General features: G+C 37.5%; 3 protein-coding genes across 3 annotated transcripts; 1 reads left to right on the top strand and 2 right to left on the bottom strand.

Annotated features, from left to right (window-relative positions):
* Window positions 1-14: 14 nt before the first annotated feature.
* Window positions 15-15701, top strand: LOC101746457 (N-alpha-acetyltransferase 40). Its single transcript, XM_004921790.4, has 5 exons — window positions 15-174; window positions 260-516; window positions 1468-1626; window positions 11907-12065; window positions 13842-15701. Exons 1-5 carry the CDS (start codon window positions 169-171, stop codon window positions 13945-13947), a joined length of 687 nt encoding a protein of 228 aa, XP_004921847.1. The 5' UTR covers window positions 15-168; the 3' UTR covers window positions 13948-15701.
* On the bottom strand, window positions 1843-9260 carry UGT47A1 (UDP-glycosyltransferase UGT47A1). Its single transcript, NM_001257044.1, has 6 exons — window positions 9096-9260; window positions 7367-7834; window positions 6629-6799; window positions 3475-3706; window positions 2770-2989; window positions 1843-2197 (listed from the first exon to the last, which is right to left on the bottom strand). Exons 1-6 carry the CDS (start codon window positions 9258-9260, stop codon window positions 1843-1845), a joined length of 1611 nt encoding a protein of 536 aa, NP_001243973.1.
* A 3730-nt stretch (window positions 15702-19431) lies between the features above and the next one.
* On the bottom strand, window positions 19432-21624 carry LOC101743056 (homeobox protein MIXL1). The gene is made up of 2 exons (XM_021346745.3): window positions 20821-21624; window positions 19432-19989 (listed from the first exon to the last, which is right to left on the bottom strand). The coding sequence occupies exons 1-2, from the start codon at window positions 21169-21171 to the stop codon at window positions 19672-19674; spliced, it is 669 nt and encodes a 222-aa protein (XP_021202420.1). The 5' UTR covers window positions 21172-21624; the 3' UTR covers window positions 19432-19671.
* Window positions 21625-21642: the final 18 nt, after the last annotated feature.

The raw sequence follows: 21642 nt of genomic DNA, 5'->3' as shown, positions 1-21642 counted from the left end.
CAGTCACCATAGATAATACACTCATTAATTGATCAGTCACTAATGTCAACTTATCCAATTTTCCTGAGTTCCCGCTATATTTTTAAGATAATAATTTAAATAAACAATCACAAATCAAATAATTTGAAAGTAAAGTTTTATTACCTACAATCAGTTCTAATTTAAATAATGGGAGTCAGTATATTGTGCACATTAAAATAACAATACTCTTGCAAATTATGTATATTTCTGAGCATTTCGATTTTTACAATGTTTTCAGAAAAAATCAATAACAGCTACAAACAAACAGAAAGATAAGCGGCTTGCTAGAAAGCAAGAACAGAGGCGCATTGCTGATGCTATGACCCACGTTACAACTGCAAATAAACTTCAAGACTTGGCATCCTTGTGCAAAGAATTGTTAGTTTTCCGTAATCTCGACCTGGAGGTAGACATGTATATACAAAAGGTCACTGAACTGGATAAAAAGGTGTTACAGTGGGCCATAGACTTGACTGAAAAAAATATGAAGACACTGTAAGTATAGCAAAGCTTTTTGCTTTCTCATAAAATTAGTCACATAATCTCTAATCCATAACAATAATATTATCATAAACTACATACTAGCAACAAATAGAAACACAACCATCATACATTTTATGCAGTTTTGAATATGCCACTCTTGAACCACTATATTTTTATTTATAATGGCCTCCTTTGTATTTGGTACAGGAGTCTATGTTCATTGAAATGTCAATGCTGCTTAGGGAAAGCTGCAACCATCATGAGACGAGACTAATTATATTATAATAGTGACTTTTTTTATTGCTTTGATGGGTGAACGAGCTTACGGCCCACCTGGTGTTAAATGGTTACTGGAGCCCACAGACATCTTCAACGTAAATGCCGCCACCGACTTTGAGACATGAGTTCTAAGTCTCAGTTTTTAAAGTACAACAGCTGTCCCACCCTTCAAACCGAAACATATTATTACTTCAAGGCAGAAATAGGCAGGGTGGTACCTACCTATGCAGACTCACAAGATGTCCTACCACCAGTAATGACTATTCTATGGAATGACAATTCTATTCCTTGAAGCTGAAAACATCATAACAGAAATAAGCAGGGTGATGGTACCAACTTTTGGACTCTCATAACTTTTCATATTTAGCTAATATATAATTTTACACAATTGAGTCGTCTATTATCAAAGGTGGCAATCTGTGCATTTGGACAAATTTTTTTTATTGATATGTCAATACAGATTAATTTGAATATAATCGTCTCCTTCAAAGAATACGGTTCAAAACCTGCATTAAATAAAGGTTAATACTTAACCTGTTATTTATCTAAGATGTCGATCAGAAGAGTTTTGTGACTACCAATGGAATACAAAGTCAATAATTCGTTTTTCTGATTTACCAATAATTGTCCAAAAGTCACATTGCCGGCTTTGATAATTAACGTTCCATTAAAATAAATTTATAGCTATGAAACTTGTGCATGGGGTTGGAATCCTAATCGTAAGCTGGAGGAAATGACTGATGATGCAGCCTGGTATCTGATAGCCCGTGAGAAAAATGGAACACTCCTAGCTTTCTCACACTTCAGATTTGACCTGGACTTTGGAGAACCAGTATTGTATTGGTAAATATCTAATAATGATAATAATATGAATAACCTTTTAAAATAAAAGCATTGAAGATTTTGCTTTTGTTTTAAAACAGAAAAAGTTTTCTGAAAGCTTTATTTGGTATTTAAAATCTAAATGGCCGTTCCTATGTATTTATTTATTTTTAATATCTATGAAATTTAATACATCAATTAAAATGGCGACTGCCATCTATGGCTATTAAGACACATTCAATTAATCTTTACTTTACACTTCCTCAGAAGACATACAAATAATGTTACATTATTTTTAAAGAGTCTTTTTTCAATTACAATTTTTTCTTTAGGACACCATTTGATGCATTTTGTACACAAATATTTAAACAAAGCATGTAAAATGAATACAGACACAATTGTAATAGTTATATTAATTATTATCACATCAAACAGTAAGTACTGTGATAAGGAAAGGTCTAGGGCTGGTGATCTCATATGTGGCGCACCTCGGTATCTCAGCACATATTCAATCCAGTAGACGCCCATATCTAAAGGATTTATTGGTCTATCTAAAAATATTTCTTTTAGCGTTTTTGAATTTTCTCTATACCTGAAAAGAACAAAGTTACAGTATACATTTAATTCTCAATTTACTGAATTTCCTTTTTTTTTTATTGCTTGATGCGTGGACGAGCTCACAGCCCACCTGGTGTTAAGTGGTTACTGGTGCCCATAGACATTTACATCGTAAATGCGCCACCCACCTTGAGATATAAGTTCTAAGGTCTCAAGTATAGTTACAACGGCTGCCCCACCCTTCAAACCGAAACGCATTACTGCTTCACGGCAGAAATAGGCAGGGAGATGGTACCTACCCGCGCGGACTCACAAGTGGTCCTACCACTAGTAATTACGCAAATTATAATTTTGCGGGTTTCATTTTTATTACACTATGTTATTCCTTCACCGTGGAAGTCAATCGTGAACATTTGTCGAGTACGTATTTCATTACAAAAATTGGTACCCGCGTGAGATTTGAACACCGGTGCATCGGTCAACACGAATGCATCGGACATCTTATCCGTTAGGCCGCGACGACTTAACTTGGCTCATCAATCAAATTCAGTCAATTGATACAAAAACTAATAAGATAACAATCCCAAGTTTGAATTTGGTACTCACTTTTTGTTACTCAATAAATCATGTAAAGCTCTCTTCCATTCATATTTATCAGCCTCGTGTAGATCCAGAATTCTGGCAACGTTTTTATCAAACATAGACTGAGAATTAAGAGCTTGGTCAGCATATAGAGGCACCATTAACATAGGTACCCCACAAGCCACTGCTTCCTGTGTGCCAAGCAAGCCTCCATGAGAAATGAATAACTTGACGTTTGGGTGACCTGAAAACAAACCAAGTTGTAGCCAAAATACAAAAAAAAAAAAGATGTGTGGTGTCCTGAGACACCCACGAAGGAACGAAGTTCCTTATTATAAAAATATTAATTTTAAGTTCTATTCGAAGTACAATGAAAATAAAACTGGAGGTTTTGCAACAACCCACGGTCATTCGGTAATGTGCGAACTTATTGTGGTACACTTCATTCACGGTTGTTTGCATAAGGGTTAGTGTATTGCGCAAACGAACGCTCCGAGATCGTGGTCAATGAATTATAAAAAAATATGTTATTTTTTGTACGTTACTACAAAGTTAAATCGTACACTGTGTGCATTACTAATAAAAATCTGACGTTACGAACGTTTTTTCCCGGTTAGGGTACCCCTCCGGAACGTGGTATAAGGAACTTCGTTCTAAAAAAAAATTATGTCTAAACGCAATAAAAGTGAAAAAAATATTTGGTTTATTAAATATTCAAAACTAACTCACATAATGTAGCATACTGCGGAATCCAATCCATAGTATATACATTGTCAGGCACAGTGATATTCTTTGTGAGCCTTCTTCTATCCATCTTCACGAAGACCAATTGTGGTAGTTCAGATATTGCTTCAAATATACCTGAAAGCTTTTCGCTAGGTATCGTTTCTATTCTGGACATCGAGCCAAAGCTCCAGTAGATGACACCGTCTGTTGACGCATCTAAAAGTTTCTTCATATTCTAGGAACATTAAAAAACTGGTATGAAGGTTTTGAAAACAGGATTCGTCTAGTTGTTCTAGGCGATACAGTCGAGATAAACCGTCCAAGCTAACCTTCCCTCATGTCATTATTCTTTAACAATGATCCCTCAAACAGTGAACAAGTTTATTATTGTCGTAATATTCTGCTCCACAAATCACTGACGGGCGTAACCAGCACGCAAAGAAAACAATTGAACAAATTTATCATTGACATAATTTGTTTGAGATAAACAATAAATGATAATAAAATTAATAGGGTCGTGCAGGCGACAGTGCACCTTATATTGCAATTGTAAAGATATCGAGCTATAACTAACCGAGAGATGATTAATTCTGCCCACCAGGAAATAAGCTGATTTTTTTTTTCAATGTTATATGCCTACCTATTAAATTGACAGAATTCATAGTTGGGGCATGAGGGGCTATCGGAGCACACAGAAATGTCTCCTCATGCTGAAGTCTCAAATGTTCCGTGGAACATATGCACAACCCTTCCAACCGACATGTGTAACTGCTATGCAGCAGAAACCGGCCGAACAAACCGGTGTGGACCCACTATACAATGTAGCGTCAGTAAAAACGATTCCAGTAAAAAAGATTCACTATTGTTTTCATTATCGAATTACATTAACTGTCGTCTACAGTTCTATTTCTTCAAGCCAAAATTTCCAAAACGAAAACCTTGGAACCTAAATATCGTGCGTTCGTTAGTAAGTGACTAGCCCAAAATATACAATTAATTCTTCGCGCTACAATACTTGCTGGTGTCACGGCGGTACTCATATACGATATTTAGGTTTTTCCTTAATCATGGACATGTCAGAGCGTACACAAATGGCGACGTAAAAACCATTTATGAATGAAAACCAACTTATGGAATTTCGACTTTATTATTATACTTTTTTTTTTTTTTTTTTTTTCCTACCTAAGCTGATAGCCCTAGCGGCTATGTCAGCGTAACCCTAACTTTAGTAGGTGAGCTCACGGGGCTCAAACCTGACGATGTTGCTAACACGAACCCTAGCAAGAGTCGTGCTTCGCAGAATCTACCACCGGATCGGAAACGCGACCCACTGAGAAGATCCGGCGAGAAACTCAGTGGGCTGTGTCTGAGAGTTAATTTACTCGTCGAGCCCTTCGTCGCAAGCGACGGGTTCGACGAGAACGGTGACCGGTGCTTGAAGTACCTAAAAGCACCGTTAGTGGATCGGGAGGATCCGAGATGACGTGTTTTGGGCGACGTCGACTGCTTTCCATTCTGTCCGCAGGATCGGGAATGTTATTATACTAGCGACCCGCCCTCGCTTCGCTTCGGAAACATTAAAACACACAAAAAACCAAAAAAAAGAATAAAAAAAAGTAGCCTATGTTCATCAGGGACAATGTCGGCTTCTAATGGAAAAAGAATTTTTCAAATCGGTCCAGTAGTTTCGGAGCCTATTCGAAACAAACAAACAAACAAATCTTTCCTCTTTATAATATTAGTATAGATTAGTATAGATAAATTTTAATTTCAAATTGCAAAACAACAATATGACGCTAATAATGACGCTAAGGGCGCTGTTCCAACTGCATACAAAATAGGGTTAACTTTTACGCTATCGCGAACGTTAAAATACTCGCACTAAGCAGACTGTATTCGTATTGATGGGTGGAAACAGATGCGTAGTATAGAGAGGGCGGTGAGGGCACCATGTTTTGGGAACGACTGAATTGCACAACAAGTATCGTTGTCACAACACGTCTTGTAATCTTAACTAAAAATTTGGACCATTTATTTCATAAGAGTATATTCCGATCATTAGAACAGGCATGGATCTGGCGATGGTCTTAGTTTACATTTTGTGAAGAAAGTTCTTAACTTAAAATATTCGTATCGTGATCTTCTATTATTACGGCTAACACGGTCAATAATAGAAAAATCTTGAAGCAGCATCCAAGTTAAAATTTTACTTAGTATCGATATTTTACGTATCTAGTGTCAAATCAATATTCAGGACTCACTCGAAAGATGAGGTCAAATTGTCATCTAAATTGTTGGGCGTTTAGGCGTTAACAGAAGTTCGTAACAATACTTCACGCCTAGAGTAAAACGTGCGTTATAAGGTATACTAAACAGATTTGGCCTCAAGTGGTATACTGTTTTCATTTCCGTATTGGAGGTCCCATGTATGCACAACCTCAATATACGCTATGATAAAATGTTCATCGATTGAGTTTGAACCTATGTTTTTTTTTAATCCTTAGAGGTATGGACGAGCTCACAGCCCACCTGGTGTTAAATGGTTACTGGAGGCCATAGACAACTACAACGTAAATGCGCCACCCACCTTGAGATATAAGTTCTAAGGTCTCAGTATAGTTACAGCGGCTGCCCCACCCTTCAAACCGAAACGCATTACTGCTTCACGGCAGAAATAGGCAGGGTGGTGGTACCTACCCGTGCGGACTGACAAGAGGCCCTACCGCCACTATGTGCCATTGCTGTTGAGTCCTCGGTTTTTAACGTGGCGGAAATGTATGCTCGCGAGTCGTTGCTCCAAATAAATGCATTTCATAGATTTAGCGATCAACACATCTAAGCGTGACCGGGATTCACTAGTAGTAACTAAAATTACATAACGCTCATATAATGATAGAAAGAGTTGAATATCTGACCTAGTGACTTTAGGAACACGACAGGCGCAGCACACGCTCTATGATATGAATGGAGATAAAGTTTCGAGACGAATGCCTTATCGGGTGATTCATTGGCATAACAAATCAATAGTCTTTCGTAATATTTGTTTAACTTAAACAATTATCGAGCGCCAAAATGTCTCGACTTTTCGAAGCGGTCTTTTGAAATATTACCATGATTTTTTGTATGTGTAACAACATTATTTAAAAACTTTACTCACCTTAGGAAGTGTTTGACTGTGATCCAAATGTAGACCGCCTACTTCTACTAGACCAGGCACAAGAGGTCGGACTTCGTTAATGCTAAAGTGACTGTTAGATAAAATCACACTGTAGTTTTTCGCGAGCTTTTGTAAGTTATTTCCATGTCCGAAGACTCTGTCTACTATCACCTGCAATTATATTAATCGATTTAACACAAACTCAGAATCAGATGTCATCCCTAATGCTATAATTAGAGAAATAGGCTCCCATTGCTGAACGTAGATTCCCCGTGGTTCATAAGACGGGCTTTTCAGGAGGAAATCAAATGATTTGGTTTGGGAGTTAAATCGCTGTATTGGTAAGCGTAATCATAAATGGACAAGGGAAGACACGGCCAACTTGGTATTTAGGTTACCGTATCCCATTCACATCACATTAGTGACTTGAGTCACTAATGACTAATGACATAGTCTTATTGATTATATTTGGATAGGGGCAGTCTTTATCCTATTTAACTGGAATTCATTATTTCTGTCCGGCATAATTAGGCAGGACAGTAGGAATGACCAGCACGTTGTTTCAAGAGCTTGATGAGGATATTAATACTACATATGGATGATAGAATGGTATGGCATATGGTATGGATGGAATGGCGTTGTATACGCCGGGTTTCTTGAACAAATGTCACTACATTAACCTCACAGACTATTATCTCATTCTTCTACTCATAAAAAAATATTAAATTTAATATTCACTTGTGAAGGAATCCTTGATTTGTATGTGTATAAAATCTTAGCTAATATAATAGCTATTGTGTTTGATAATCGTTCCCATAGGCTCATGTGTTGTCCATAACCCATCATGTAGGACGGTATGTAAGACGCTGTTTCTGGGTTGCCAAGGTAATCATTGACCCAAGGTAGCGGGACGCTAGACAATAATCCGACAACGGGGGCCCGGAATCTATGACCTAAAGGTAAAAAACAATCACTTCCGAAGACTTCTACGATAATTAAATCAAAAGAAGCGGTCGAATTAAGTAACTCTTTGAAGGAATCTTGCTGTACTACTGTTTCGCAAGCATTAACGCATTCACTGATGATTTGTTCCAAATTGCGGATGAAGTTCGGCTTCAAAGAATCATATTTTCTTGTAAGATTATTAGTGATCTCCGGTATTGTTCCAGCTAAGCTTATTTGATTAATGTTAGGTTGCGGTGCGTCCTGAAACAAATTATAACGTGTAGCTAGATAGATTATAAAAGAAAACTATACTTAGGCTTAGAATAGCACTGCCCCATGACTTTTTATATATGTCAAAGCGCATTTTCTATGAATTATACCAGCGCGGGTGTGTGCCACAATAATGCCGATTTTCGTGACGAAGTAATCATACTTTTCGATTTTAGGATGAGACCGCTATGACACAATACAACGGAGGTTTTGACCTTATGGTTCAAGCAATCATGCCTTAAGGTAGATGGCGGCATCCATATTATGATGTTCATTAACCTACCTGTGTATACGCGATAAAACCTAAAAGGGTCCATATCTATTGTAAAATATCTTGTTGTTTTTAAATAATAGGATATTTACAAATATAGATGATATTTTGGTCTTATGGCGCTGTCTTATCACTAATGGTTCGCTTAATAAATACAGTTTAAGTACTCCGTAAGTGCTTTGTAAATTTGGTTCGGCAAAATGCCAATGATATGGACGACACAACCATTTTTTATTAATTCATCTACACACCCCACTGACTGAATGTACTGGCAGGCCGCATTGCAAGACTTCTTCTAAACTTCGACCAAATACACCAAAGTGGGTTGTGGCAAGCGTTAAATTTTTTGTACAAAACCGCCTCTGCATTTAGAACTTTAGTTAGGGATAAGTGACTATTTTACGAGCACAGAGAAACTTTTAAGAAGAAATACGTCTATGGTTCTGGCGGCAAATATTTATCACATATCACAAACACTTCCGTATCTATACATTCAAATCTCCACATAACTTGGGACTCAACTCTCGTTTCGTAATATAAATTCGTTTTATATATTTAATAATGTCAATTATTAACTAAAAAAGTTTTATTTCATACTCAATTATTATGAATTTATTATAATAATATAATAATTCAGGAGGCAATTAAAATTCTCAAAATAATTATAGTTTTTTTTCCTTCATAATAAAAGCTCGTATACTCATTTAGTGCAATAAAAATAGCTTAATACCGTTGTAACATTCTTTCTACATTAAATACGATACGCTACATTTCTTACATTAAAAACGAAAGCTTTTGTGAGAAAACGGGGTGTCCCTTTAATATAACAAATGAAAATATTATAAAGTTTTATAATATTAGAGGTTTAAACTGTCAAGGTTCGAAATTTTTTGAAAAAGAAAAGAAACACTCTTTAATTATTAAGAGCAAAGTTTTACACGGCTCATATCGGTTTCTTAGTTACAATTCCCAAATACTTACCACAGGGAAGTGTGTGATAACGGTAAGTTGATGGTCCCTTTTCGCTAGCGCCTCAATAAGCCTGCTATACATGGCGTAATGGCTCTTAGTGTTTGTGGGCAGCACCACGAGCAGACGAGCAGCGCGTGCGACCGTCGCTAACCACAGCAGCCACGCCACCCGCATCTCTCCGATGTTCGAAATCGTGTGTGACTAGAAATATCAAGTGCCCGTTGCGTACATTGCATTTGACGTCACCCTTATTGATAACTGCATAATCCTTTGGAAACACTTTGAACTCCTTTATAACGAAAAACTCTTATAGCACATACACTGCGTTTTGTTTATGATCGTTCGGTTGACACCCTTAAACTAAAGCATTATTTTAAAAAGAAATAAATCGATATTAAAAATGACATAAAAGACCGTTGAACTTGGCGTTGAGACATTTATGTTTCCTATTTTTTTGGTGACAGCATTTATAATTAGACTACGACTTTGTTTACATTACGTACACAATCACATTTGTAAATGGATGGAGCTTATTTCAACAAACTAATAGTTTACATTCGATTAGACAGCGTCCGGTGAGTATTGTCGTTCTGTTGTTATAACTGTTGTATAGCTTCCCAGTTCGATCAAAGAAAAGCCTACCTATCTAGAAAAGATACCCTTGGCTTTTCAGTTGTCCCATTCGCAGTGTGACTGCTCGTATACCAGTGTGCTTAGTGTGAGTTTTTTAACGTTCTCGATAGCGTAAAAGTTAACTCAAATTTGTATAGAGTTGGAACGTTTGCCTACGTTTGCTGCTAGGAGCGCTGGTCAAACTGCATACAGATTTTAGTTAACTACGCTATTGATAACGTTAAAAAACTCGCACTAAGCACACTGAACACTGTGCGAAACAACTCGTGCGAAGCTTTTTTTATTTTATTTTATTGCATTGATGCGTGGACGAGCTTAAAGCCCACCTGGTGTTAAGTAGTTAAGTAATGGAGCCCATAGACATCTACGACGTAAATGCCGCCACTCACCTTGAGATATGAGTTATAAGGTCTCAGTATAGTTACGACGGCTGCCCCACCCTTCAAACCGAAACGCATTACTGCTTCACGGTAGAAATAGGCAGGGTGGTACCTACTCGTGCGGACTCACAAGAAGTTCTATCACCAGTAATTACGCAAATTATAATTTTGCTGGTTTGATTGTTATTACACGATGTTATTCCTTCACCGTGGAAGTCAATCGTGAATTTAGTACGTATTTCATTAGAAAAATTGGTACCCGCCTGCGGGATTCGAACACCGGTGCATCGCTTCAACACGAATGCACCGGACGTCTTATCCTTTAGGCCACGATGACTTCAAAAGTCTATGAGGTGTAATAAGTTTTAGCGAGAAAACCACAAAGAACCGGTGAAGCTGTTATCAGAGTACCAGAATGTCAGTGACATTGCACAGAACGCATTCTTGCTTCAGAAGATTTCGAATTCATTTTTTTTAAACTTGAGAAATTTGTTGAACATTGTTTGAATTTGAATAAATTCTGGGGTGAATTGAATTTAGTTTATTTCAAGAGATGCGCGGAAATATACATATCGAGGGGTGAAAGGCTGTTTGATTTAAGCGACATTTTTGCAGCTTTACAAGAGCCATTTAAATTTTGGAAAAAATATCATAAAAAGTTCTTCAACTATTTGAATGGAGTAAACTTAATTACAGGTCAATTAAAAACATCGTATTGTTGATGCTAATCACTACATAGTATAGAACAAAGTCGCTTTCTCTGTCCCTATAACTGTCCCTATGTATGCTTAAATCTTTAAAACCACGCAACGGATTTTGATGCGGTTTTTTTTAATAGATATAGTGATTGAAGAGGAAATTTTATATGTATAATAACATCCATTAAATAGTAGAGAAATCAATAATAAATTACAGTTTCCGAAGCGAAGCGTGGGCGGGTCGCTAGTACCAAATAAAAAGGACCTTTAATTACAAAGATAAATGTCGCTTAAATCAAATAGCCTTCCACTCCTCGATTTAATCTATTGTGTTTGTAATGTATACGGTAGGTGGTGGTTTCGCTGTGTCTCCGACCTTGGTGATATTCATGAACTACTATGGCCACTCATATCAAGCGGGCCATGTCAAAGTCACATAAACACGCAATTTTCTTTTTAGTGAACTTCTAGTAATGATTATGTATGTATATAAAGTGTTATATTTCATTTGAGATCATCAGATTATATTTGACTAGCGGCCCGCTCCGGCTCCGCTCGGGTCTTTAACAAAAATTTCAACGATATTTGACGTTGTTTTATTAAAAAAAATAAAAGAACACCTATTACGACATAACTATAATAGTTAAATATATGCTGTTACGACACTTTTTGTAAATAATGATCTAAAGAATATTTTAGGTATTTTTTTTACACCTTGGGTTACATCATTGGAGTTTTAGTAAGGATCCCTGATTTTTTTCAGTAGGGAATAGTGTAGCTTCCAAATAGTGAAAGAATTTTTCAGATCGGTTCAGTAGTTTCGGAGCCTATTCAAAACAAACAAACATACAAATCTTTCCTCTTTATAATATTAGTATAGATTAATTTGTATGTAGAAGGTTTCTTATGCGATGGACCGACCAAGTCAAGTCGGGTGTTTACCTGAGTGTACCAGGCTCACCACAAACCGGGAGAAGTGACGATTAATCTGCCCACAGCAATGATATTGTATGACGACCACGACCGCTCTGACAAGAGTGATAAGACAAAGAAAAGAAATTTAGTTTAGGTTTAGTTTAAGTGAATAATATAATTAATATTATAAACAGTTACGAGGTGCAGGTAGAGAAGGGCGGGCGTCGTCGCGGGCTCGGCCAGCGCGTCCTCAGCGTGCTGGAGAAGCTTGCCCGCGCCACCCACATGCGTTGCGTGCGTCTCACTGCGCTCACGCACAATCCCTCCGCCGCCGAATTCTTCAAGGCTTGCGGGTTTGTATTGAACGCTAACCAGATTTTCTTATTGCCGATATATAGATAGTTGCACGGACGCCGCGCTGGCGAATGAACTGGTGGCAGGACCTCTTGTGAGTCCTCGCGGGTGGGTACCACCACCCCGCCTATTTCTGCCGTGAATCAGTAATGCGTTTCGGTTTGAAGGGTGGGGCAGCCGTTGTAACTATACTTGAGACCTTAGAACTTATATCTCAAGGTGGGTGGCGCGTTTACGTTGTGGATGTCTATGGGCTCCAGTAACCACTTAACACCAGGTAGGCTGTGAGCTCGTCCACCCAACTAAGCAATTAAAAAAAACTGAAGACAACGTCACTTGTACATGAAAGAATTTAATTATATTTATTCGAAATTAGCACTAGCCTGCGGCTCAGTGGTACCTCTAGCATCTCTGATGTCCATGAGTATCGGTGACCACTCTCTGAGTGACGGTAAGCTCGTTAAAGCCAATGATTTTTTTTCCTTTTTTTTATTGTTTAGATGATTGGACGAGCTCACAGCTCACCTGGTGTTAAGTGGTTACTGGAGCCCATAGACATCTACAACATAAATGCGCCATCCACCTTGAGATAAGTTCTAAGGTCTCAGGTATAGTTACAGTTTATTGCCCGGCTCACTTGATGGTGAGTGGTTACCGTCGCCCGTAGACGTCAGCAATGCCAGGGGCAGAGACAAGCCGCTGTGTACTGTTACTATGGTTTGAAGAAGGACATGTCACAGAGCTCGGGAAACACCATAAAAGGAATCTCATTCCAAAGCCGAATTGTACTTTGATCCGCCTTCTTGATTTTATTAGCAATGTTTTATCTACTAGTGTCTATATAAATAAAATGAATATTTAGGTATTGTCTGCGTTGTCTAAGCCGTTCATAGGATCGTGATAAAACGTCGTAAATTTGTCGTGGGAACTCCAGAAAATGATTTTAACATAGTGCCATTAACGTACGATAGATGGCGCACAAATAGTTTCAAAAAGTTTTTCATACAAATATTGCTGCGATAGTCATAGCGGAGCATGACCATATGTCACTCTTGTTTAATACAAACATTACTAAGCAATAATTACTTGTTTTTTCATTAAATTTAATGAGTGATTACTTATTCATGGGCAAAACTCAATAAACAAAAACATTACCTTGTATCATTATTTTTTGTGGTGGAATGCTATCGACACGTGTAGGTTCGTTTGTGTGAATGAACTGAACCAAACTATTTCTTCCAATATTTTTTTTTTCTATTTTCATAACAAAAATGAAAGCATCTCCAACAACAACACGTGAGACATGTCAAGCGAACCAAATCTCGATTGCATTCATTATCCTATTTTACATTTTAAACGCATGGGTGTTTTCCGACAAAAGAAATCGAAACAAGAAGATTCGAGTTTTCTATTTTCACAATAAAAATGAAAGCATCTCCAACAACAACACGTGAGACATGTCAAGCGAACCAAATCTCGATTGCATTCATTATCCTATTTTACATTTTAAACGCATGGGTGTTTTCCGAAAAAAACAAATCGAAACAAGAAATTACGAGGTTTCTATTTTCACAATAAAAATGAAAGCATCTCCATCAACAACATGTGAGACATGTCAAGCGAACCAAATCTCAATTGCATTCAAGATCCTATTTTACATTTTAAACGCATGGGTGTTTTCCGACAAAAACACATCGAAAAAAGAAGTTACGAGTTAATTCTTTTAGAACGTGTTCGATGCGTTGAAACAATTCGGATATGTCTTTATTTCGCAGATACAGTATAGACGAGACGAGTCCTCCAAAAGACGAAGCGGCTCATTACGAGATCTTAAGCAAGGCAACTGTTAAATCAACAGATGAAAGTGCCGTGAAGGTATGAAAACCGTACGTATGGAAACCGAAGGACTAAACGAAAACAATAGTTCATAAATTAATTAACGTAATGCCAAATCTAAAGGTCGATTCTAGGTTTTGTCGTCAGTATACTAATACATACATGCATTCGTAATGTTTTATTTTAGTAGATGATAAACTTACAATGTAGTGAAGAAAATGTTGTTTGTAAAATTTTATAACTGGTGAGTTTCGAATGAAATTGTCTATATTTTCTACTCGTCTCACAGAATATCTAGTACAAAAAATGTGTTGAACCTTTTTATATGAGTTCAGTTGGAATTCTCACGTTGGCAATACAGCTCCGAGAGTACCTACGTCGCTAATTTGGACTAAAGGTCTAGATACCAGGCCACAAACTCCAAAAAAAAAACGTCGCTAATTGTTGCGAATGCTATAACGTTAATGTGACGTCAAGAGTAAATATCCCAATTTTGGTTTGTCTGTTAGTTTATTTTTTAATTTTTGTTCTAAATTATTTTTAGATTCCGCTTTAATCCTATTAAATCGTCTTTTATATTATAAGAAGCTGTCCAATATAAGGGCGGCCCACTAATATTAGCGGTTTCAAATATGTATGACCAAGTATGTTACTTGATTCAAATCTCCACCACTATAAATAAAGAAATTAGTAAATTAAGAAGTAAATTTAAAAAAATATTCGAATAATTGTTTATTCGATAACACCAGAACGCAAATATGCTATCAGTAAAATGTTAATGAAAAACAACTCTGTGTTACTTTTTTTATTCAAAACTATCTTAATACTAGTACTTAAATAAAATAGAAAGTATCTATACGAGATTCTGACCAGCTAGGAATGGTTTGGTGACGCCAATGATGACCACTGCAGGAATTTAGCCTTTAAAGATCTAATATAAATCTTCTAATATAAATCTTTCTCGGATCGTTCGGGTATCTTATGAGGATTACCCCACGCAAAGAAAAATTGTTATAATCTATACTTCTATACTAGTATTACAAAGAGGAAAGATTTGTTTGTTTGTTTGTATTGAATAGGCTCCGAAACTACTGAACTGATTTGAAAAATTCTTTCACTGTTTGGAAGCTACACTATTCCCGAGTGACATAGGCTATACTCTTTTTTGAAAAAAATTAGGGATCCTTACTAAAACTCCAAAAAATGTGACCCAAGGAGTAAAAAAATTACCTAAAATATTCTTTACATCGCGTGTCCTGCGAACACTATTGATGATAGAATAAAATAATGTACTACGACTTTGTAGAACACATTATTATCTACAAAAAGTGTCGGCACAGCATATGTCTAACTATTATAGTTATGCCGCAATAAGTGTTATTTTATTTAAAAAAAATAAAACAACGCCAAATATCGTTGAAATTTTTGTTAAAGACCCGAGCCCGGCTAGTTTAACTATAACTATAAATTATTCCAAAAATGAAAACTAAATTGAGAATGCGTCACAATAGTTTAATAAGTTTCAAATTTTTAATGTAACTGCAATTTTTTTTACATCTTTTTATGAGGCTATTTAATGTCCTGAAAGTGAACTTGTAAAATTTGTTCTGTGCTGCTAGTGGCGGACATTTGGACGGCCTTGGTAATTGTCCTTTAATTATTACTTAGTACAAACTCATGAAAATTTTTCCTTAGGTACATAGAACCATGCGATTTGTTAGATCGCTACCTACCACTGGTTGTGTCTAATGTGAAATCAATGTTTTTTTTTTAATGTAAAATAAAATTTATTACAAGAATGAGACTTTTACTTATAATTTATTGCATTGATGAATTACAAAAACTGAATAATTTCGATTTCTGCATTTTATTGTATGTACAGTATTCAAATGGCTCATGACGCCTCTGTGTGCTTAGTTCCTTAACGTTCTCGATAGCGTAAAAGTTAACTCAAATTTGTATGCAGTTCGAACGTTTGCCTACGTTTGCCGCTAGGGACGCTGTACCAGCTGCGTAGAGTTAACTTTTACGCTATCGAGAACCATAAAGAGTTCGCACTAAGCACACTGGTGCTGAGAGGTTCACGGAGCTAGTAAAGGGGAACGTATAGGCTGCCAACCACTTTGATACATGAGGTCGAAATCTCAATTGTGTTGGATAATAGCCGTCTCATTGAACTAGTTTCATCAATCCAGAGCAGAACTCTCCAGAATTACGGCCAAAAAAATTCGGCACAAACTGGTGAGACACGTGAAGAAAATTCTATCAGTCTTTTTATTACCATAATATGCAAACGGGCCATCTGGTAGTAAATATTACGGTCACTTATGAACATTAGCAATGCAAAGGCCAAGCCAAGCCGGTATCTGTCTCCAAGGAACAAAAAAATCAGGAGAAATCCTATATTCACTTTCTAGTTTTATTGAAAATTAAACTTTAACAAACAAATACACAGGGATTAATTTGATTAAATGAATTTGTTATCAATAATTAAAACTACTTTTAAACCTCACGTTTCTTATTTTCCATTTCATTAGTTCCGGCGCTTCGAATATTTTGCTTTCTGTGGCCACGGACCGCTGTTATCAGTGTTAAACTCCAGACCCTCGTAACCTTTGTATGCAAATTCAGTTTATCGATGACACCATTTACGGAATGGTTTTACATTATTTGAATATTATTAATACTGACAATGACTTTACAAGAATACCAACTGGACCTGCAAAAATTACTTTACATACTTCGTCAGTGAATCCTTTTGGTTTCTTTAAAATAGTGAAACGCCATCATCCACGACATAAACAAATGCATATTTGGATGAGGCTGGACAGAAATAACAACAGAAGCATTTATTTTATGGGTGGACGATCTCACAGCTCACCTAGTATTAAGTGGTTACTGGACCCCATAGACATCTACGACGTAAATGCCGCCACTCACCTTGAGATATAAGTTCTAAAGTCTCATTATGGTTACACCGGCTCCCCCACCCTTCAAACCGAAACGCATTACTGCTTCACGGCAGAAATAGGCGGGTGGTGGTACCTAGCCGTCCGGACTCGCAAGAGGTCCTACAACCAATAATTACGCAAAATAATTATTTTGCTTTTGATTTTCATTACACGATGTTATTCCTTCACCGTGGAAGTCAACCGTGAACATTAATTTGCTAAGTACGTATTTCATTAGAAAAATTGGTACCCGCCTGCGGGATTCGAGCACCGTTGCATGGCTAGATAAGAATGCACCGGTCGTCTTATCCTTTAGGCCACGACGACTTCAAGTTGGTTACCCCTTGGGCCCGCGGTTCACTCCCGACCTCTGCGGACCGTCCAGTCCACAAACACGCGGGGCCCTCGTAAGAGGTTCGACCCTCGGTTTCAAAAAAAGGTACCAAGTAAGTTTTATAAAAATGAACAGTGCAGTTATTCCAGTGCAGTGCCAATTATGCAAAAACTGAATTCTGAAGAAACATTCTTTCGTATCGTCGTGAGGAACAATTAATCTTAAATCAATAATTTACTACAGCTAGAATAAAACCTTTATTTTTTTAGTATTTTATTACACTTCATGTAATATTTCAAATGGCGGACTTAATGCATAAGCACTGAAGTATGAAACCTATGCCTAGGGCCATTCTCTACCAGTCAAGCAAAGGTAGTTCAGAATAAATAAAAAATAGTTTAGATATCACTAAAATATAAAATGTTTTGCTACTGCTATATTGTGTCTCCTACAAATCATATTATCAAGAAAAGATGCCATAACAAAATTTTTACATGGTGTTTTTCATAAACGCACAGAAAAGTTTAGAAGCCACTTGTTATAAAATTTTCTTGGCAAGACACGATAATAATATGACTATTGCTACTAGAAAATGGAGAAGGATACGAATTATAATTACAGAAGATTATAAGACGAAAACGAGGACGTTACTACAGACGGAAATGATGAAGTAATTATCGACATTACAAGGACTCGAATTGGCCGAGGTTGCATATAGGTACCTATCGTCATATGAATAGCTAGACTGTTGGACGGTTATATTTGAGTAGATTGGATTCTGGAGGTGAGGGAGTATTTTAAAACACTCTGCTTCATGGTTAATATATATACATATATATATAACAAACATTATGTACACTATTATACAGTTACAATATTTTATTTTAATAAAAGCCTAAGATTTTTCCTGTTTCACTGTCCGTATCTCTAAAGAGAAGACAATCATCTGTCTTAAACATTTCAATAAACATTCAAATATTCGAAGACTGTTACTTCACAGGTGACAAGTGTTGCCTGCCATTACTTACTTAATCAAACTCCAACACAGACAGACCATCATTACTAAAGAGCTGTCTTTTTATGTTTGAAAATGAAACGAAAGTATGCTTGAGTTTCTGGCCGGATCTTCTCAGTGGGTCGCGAATCCGATCCGGTGGATTCAGCGAAGCACTTCTCTTATTGTAGGGCTAGTGTTAGCAAATTCTCTCAGGTTGACCCCGTGAGCTCACCTACCCGTTCCGGCATAGCTGAAATGGCCCCTTAGGCTACCAGCGAATAGTTAAGGGAAAAAAGTTTGTCTTGACTATTTGTTACGTGCTGCAGTCATGCGTTCCGGTTTGAAATATGAAACTTCCGTTATACAATAAAACAGAGACTTAGAGCTCATAGATAACGAGTCTCAAGATGACGTTTCGCGTTGTGATGTCTACGGACTCTGGTAGGCACTTAAAATCAGGTGAGCCGTAAAGTTATTCACTGGTCTATGCCATAAATAAACAAATTGATTGCTTTCTTCAAGCGGGAGGTATTTAATAGATGCTAATTTACAGAGAAGCCAGTATGATAGTTAAGCTGTTCGTCGTCTGTATGAAGTTAGGTACCTACCTATCTATCTAAATTGGAAGATTGGATTGATATCGTTAAATGGGAGACAAGTTGAAGAAGTGTCCAGCTGGAAGCAGCAATTTACAACTAAAAATCCCACACCGAAATAGCACTAGCGTAGCAAGTGTATATATAATAAGAAAGTATGAAAGTAAGGGAGTGAAATGCGACGAGTTGAAAATTTTAATATAAAAACTTTTGGGACTATCTTTAAAATTACACCACTTGTTACGGTGACGCTACCTTATTTAATGGTTCTTCGACGGACACTGTTTCATACTTTTCTGGTGGTAGGACCCCTTGTGAGTACGCGCGGATAGGTACCACCACTCTGCCTATTTCTGCCGTGAAGCAGTAATGCGTTTCGGTTTGAAGGGTGGGGCAGCCGTTGTAACTATACCGAGACCTTAGAACTCATATCTCGAGGTGGGTGGCGCATTGACGTTGTAGATGTCTATGGGCTCCAGTAACCACTTAACACCAAGTGGGCTGTGAGCTCGTCCACCCATCTAAGCAATAAAAAAAACTTGGAGAATGCTCCTTACCTCTACCCTCCATAGTTGTTAGTCGGTCAGTGTTAGGTATATTTTAATTAAAAAGAAAATGATAATAGTCTATTATCACACAAAAAATACTTCATTCTATATATCACAGGATTTAATCGTTTATTTCTAAGAACAAACATCTTTAAATTATACATTTAGTCTAAATTTTTACTACTAAAATACATTATGAGGTAATGTTTCTTTTTTGTTTATAAATACTATCGTACCCTGTCGTGCCCATATTAATTCACAGACAAAAGTGGTTATACATACTAATAGGTCACTCAATGTTCATATTATTCTGGTTCACATCAGCACACGAATAGTTATCATCTCAATGTTCCACAGTTTCGACATCTAATGGAGATTCCGATTTTTCAATTTCGCCAAAAGACTCCGAGTCTGTTCCACACGTTAACATTCCATTTGCTTCTATAATTATATTTCTAGTTACATTTGCCTCATTTTGTGCCATCATTAAAGCTTTCGTTGAGGATACTCCAAAGTTATGTTGTTGAAACCATACCGAATTGTTTATAAGGCCGGTTCGAGATGTAGACGTAGGTGGTAGTGTGACAGCGACTGGTGGCCTAATGTTCGCACACTTCTCTCTGCGTTCACGAGCACGACGATTTTGGAACCAGATTTTAATCTGTGAATGATTACAATACACTCATCATTATGTTAAGCGCCCGTGGCTTAATACATAGTATGCCTGGTGTAGCAACGCCAGTACATCATGCTTCGATTCTGCGGAGGAACCGATTTTTATATAATCATGTACAAGATCCCCGCACGTGAAGTAGGTATGCGGGATTATCGTCTGCCGAAGCAGGAGTCATCGGAGATTGACTAAGGCGGAAGAAAGATCTACTAAATGACTACTCGCGCCATTAGGTAGAGAATCCAAGCCTCGCCTAGGACTGCACCCGGAAAAAGTACAGGGATAAATCTACTCAATAACGAAGGTCTCTTATGGTCGGCAGCTAGACTAGCCGCCCAGGCGCCGCTAGCGGTACTTCCGGAATTTTTTTTTTATTTTTTTATTTATTGGTTAGGTGGGAGGACGAGCTCACAGCCCACCTGGTGTTTAGTGGTTACTGGAGCCCATAGACATCTACAACGTAAATGCGCTACCTACCTTGAGATATGAATTCTAAGATCTCCGTATAGTTACAACGGCTGCCCCACCCTTCAAACCGAAAGGCATTACTGCTTCACGGCAGAAATAGGCAGGGTGGTGGTACCTACCCGTGCGGACTCACAAGAGGTCCTACCACCAGTAATCATGTACCTAAGTATCGGCCCCTTGGGCACGATTGATCGTTTTCTATTTCCTTATTGTTCATTATAGCAGTTCGTACTGGCAGTCCTCATCGTGGCAAATCAAACATATTAAATTGTCTGCATCACTGCTAAAAGTGAATTAGTTAAACCTTCAATGAAATTATAAAAGTCGGCTGCATATTTAGTAAAAACTGACCCTGTCGTCGCGTAGCTGTAAGGCCGCAGCGAGAGCCCTCAGTGCCGGTGGTGCGAGGTACGCAGCGCGAGAGTATGCGGCCTCCAGCGCGGCCGCCTGCGTCGCTGTGAAGGGGACCCGCGCGTGACGTCCTGATCTACGTGACCTGCAACCACTGTTCACGGCACCTACAAAATACGAACAAACATTCAGAAATTTAAAGTATCTACCTACAAGAAAAGCAATCACCTCTATATTGTTTTGTAATCGAATAATAAAATTGAATATTGTTATGTCGTGCAAAACAAAAACATTTCGCCATTTTCCTGAATGATTAAGCAAAATTTTCTTTAAATGCCGAGAGCTGGACATGACATAGCACTGAGTGAACACTAGGAAAGTATATTCCTATGAAGACAGTATAAGATCTGGAAAACAACTGTTCGTAATGGAAAAGGCTCCTAGAATGAACTTCTTGTCAATGCTTCTAGAAGGTGAAGATACGAACAAAAAATTTAAATGCTCTGATGAGCAGAGACAGATATCTATAGTCTTATAGATAGATACAGTCTTATAGCACTTCCCATGCTCCCATTTTTTTGTGAAATATACTTAGAGGCCTAAAAGTCCATTCGCATATCGAAAGACTTCAAGACAATCGGAATTCCCGATTGGAATCCCCCACTTAAAAATGGTATTTAAGAGGTCCGGCCCAGATCTTAGAGCAATGTTCCACTCGAGGTTTGACAAGCGATTTGTATAGAAAATTTGTATAATCACTTCATGCGTGTAGTAACCTATTTCACCTGTCTAGAACAGGAAATTTATTTAGTGTCGGACTTT

Source organism: Bombyx mori, chromosome 25 (assembly GCF_030269925.1).
Source record: "Bombyx mori chromosome 25, ASM3026992v2".
NCBI lineage: Eukaryota > Metazoa > Arthropoda > Insecta > Lepidoptera > Bombycidae > Bombyx > Bombyx mori.
The sequence above is the reverse complement of the archived record's forward strand: the minus strand, read 5'-3'. Positions and strand labels throughout refer to the sequence as shown.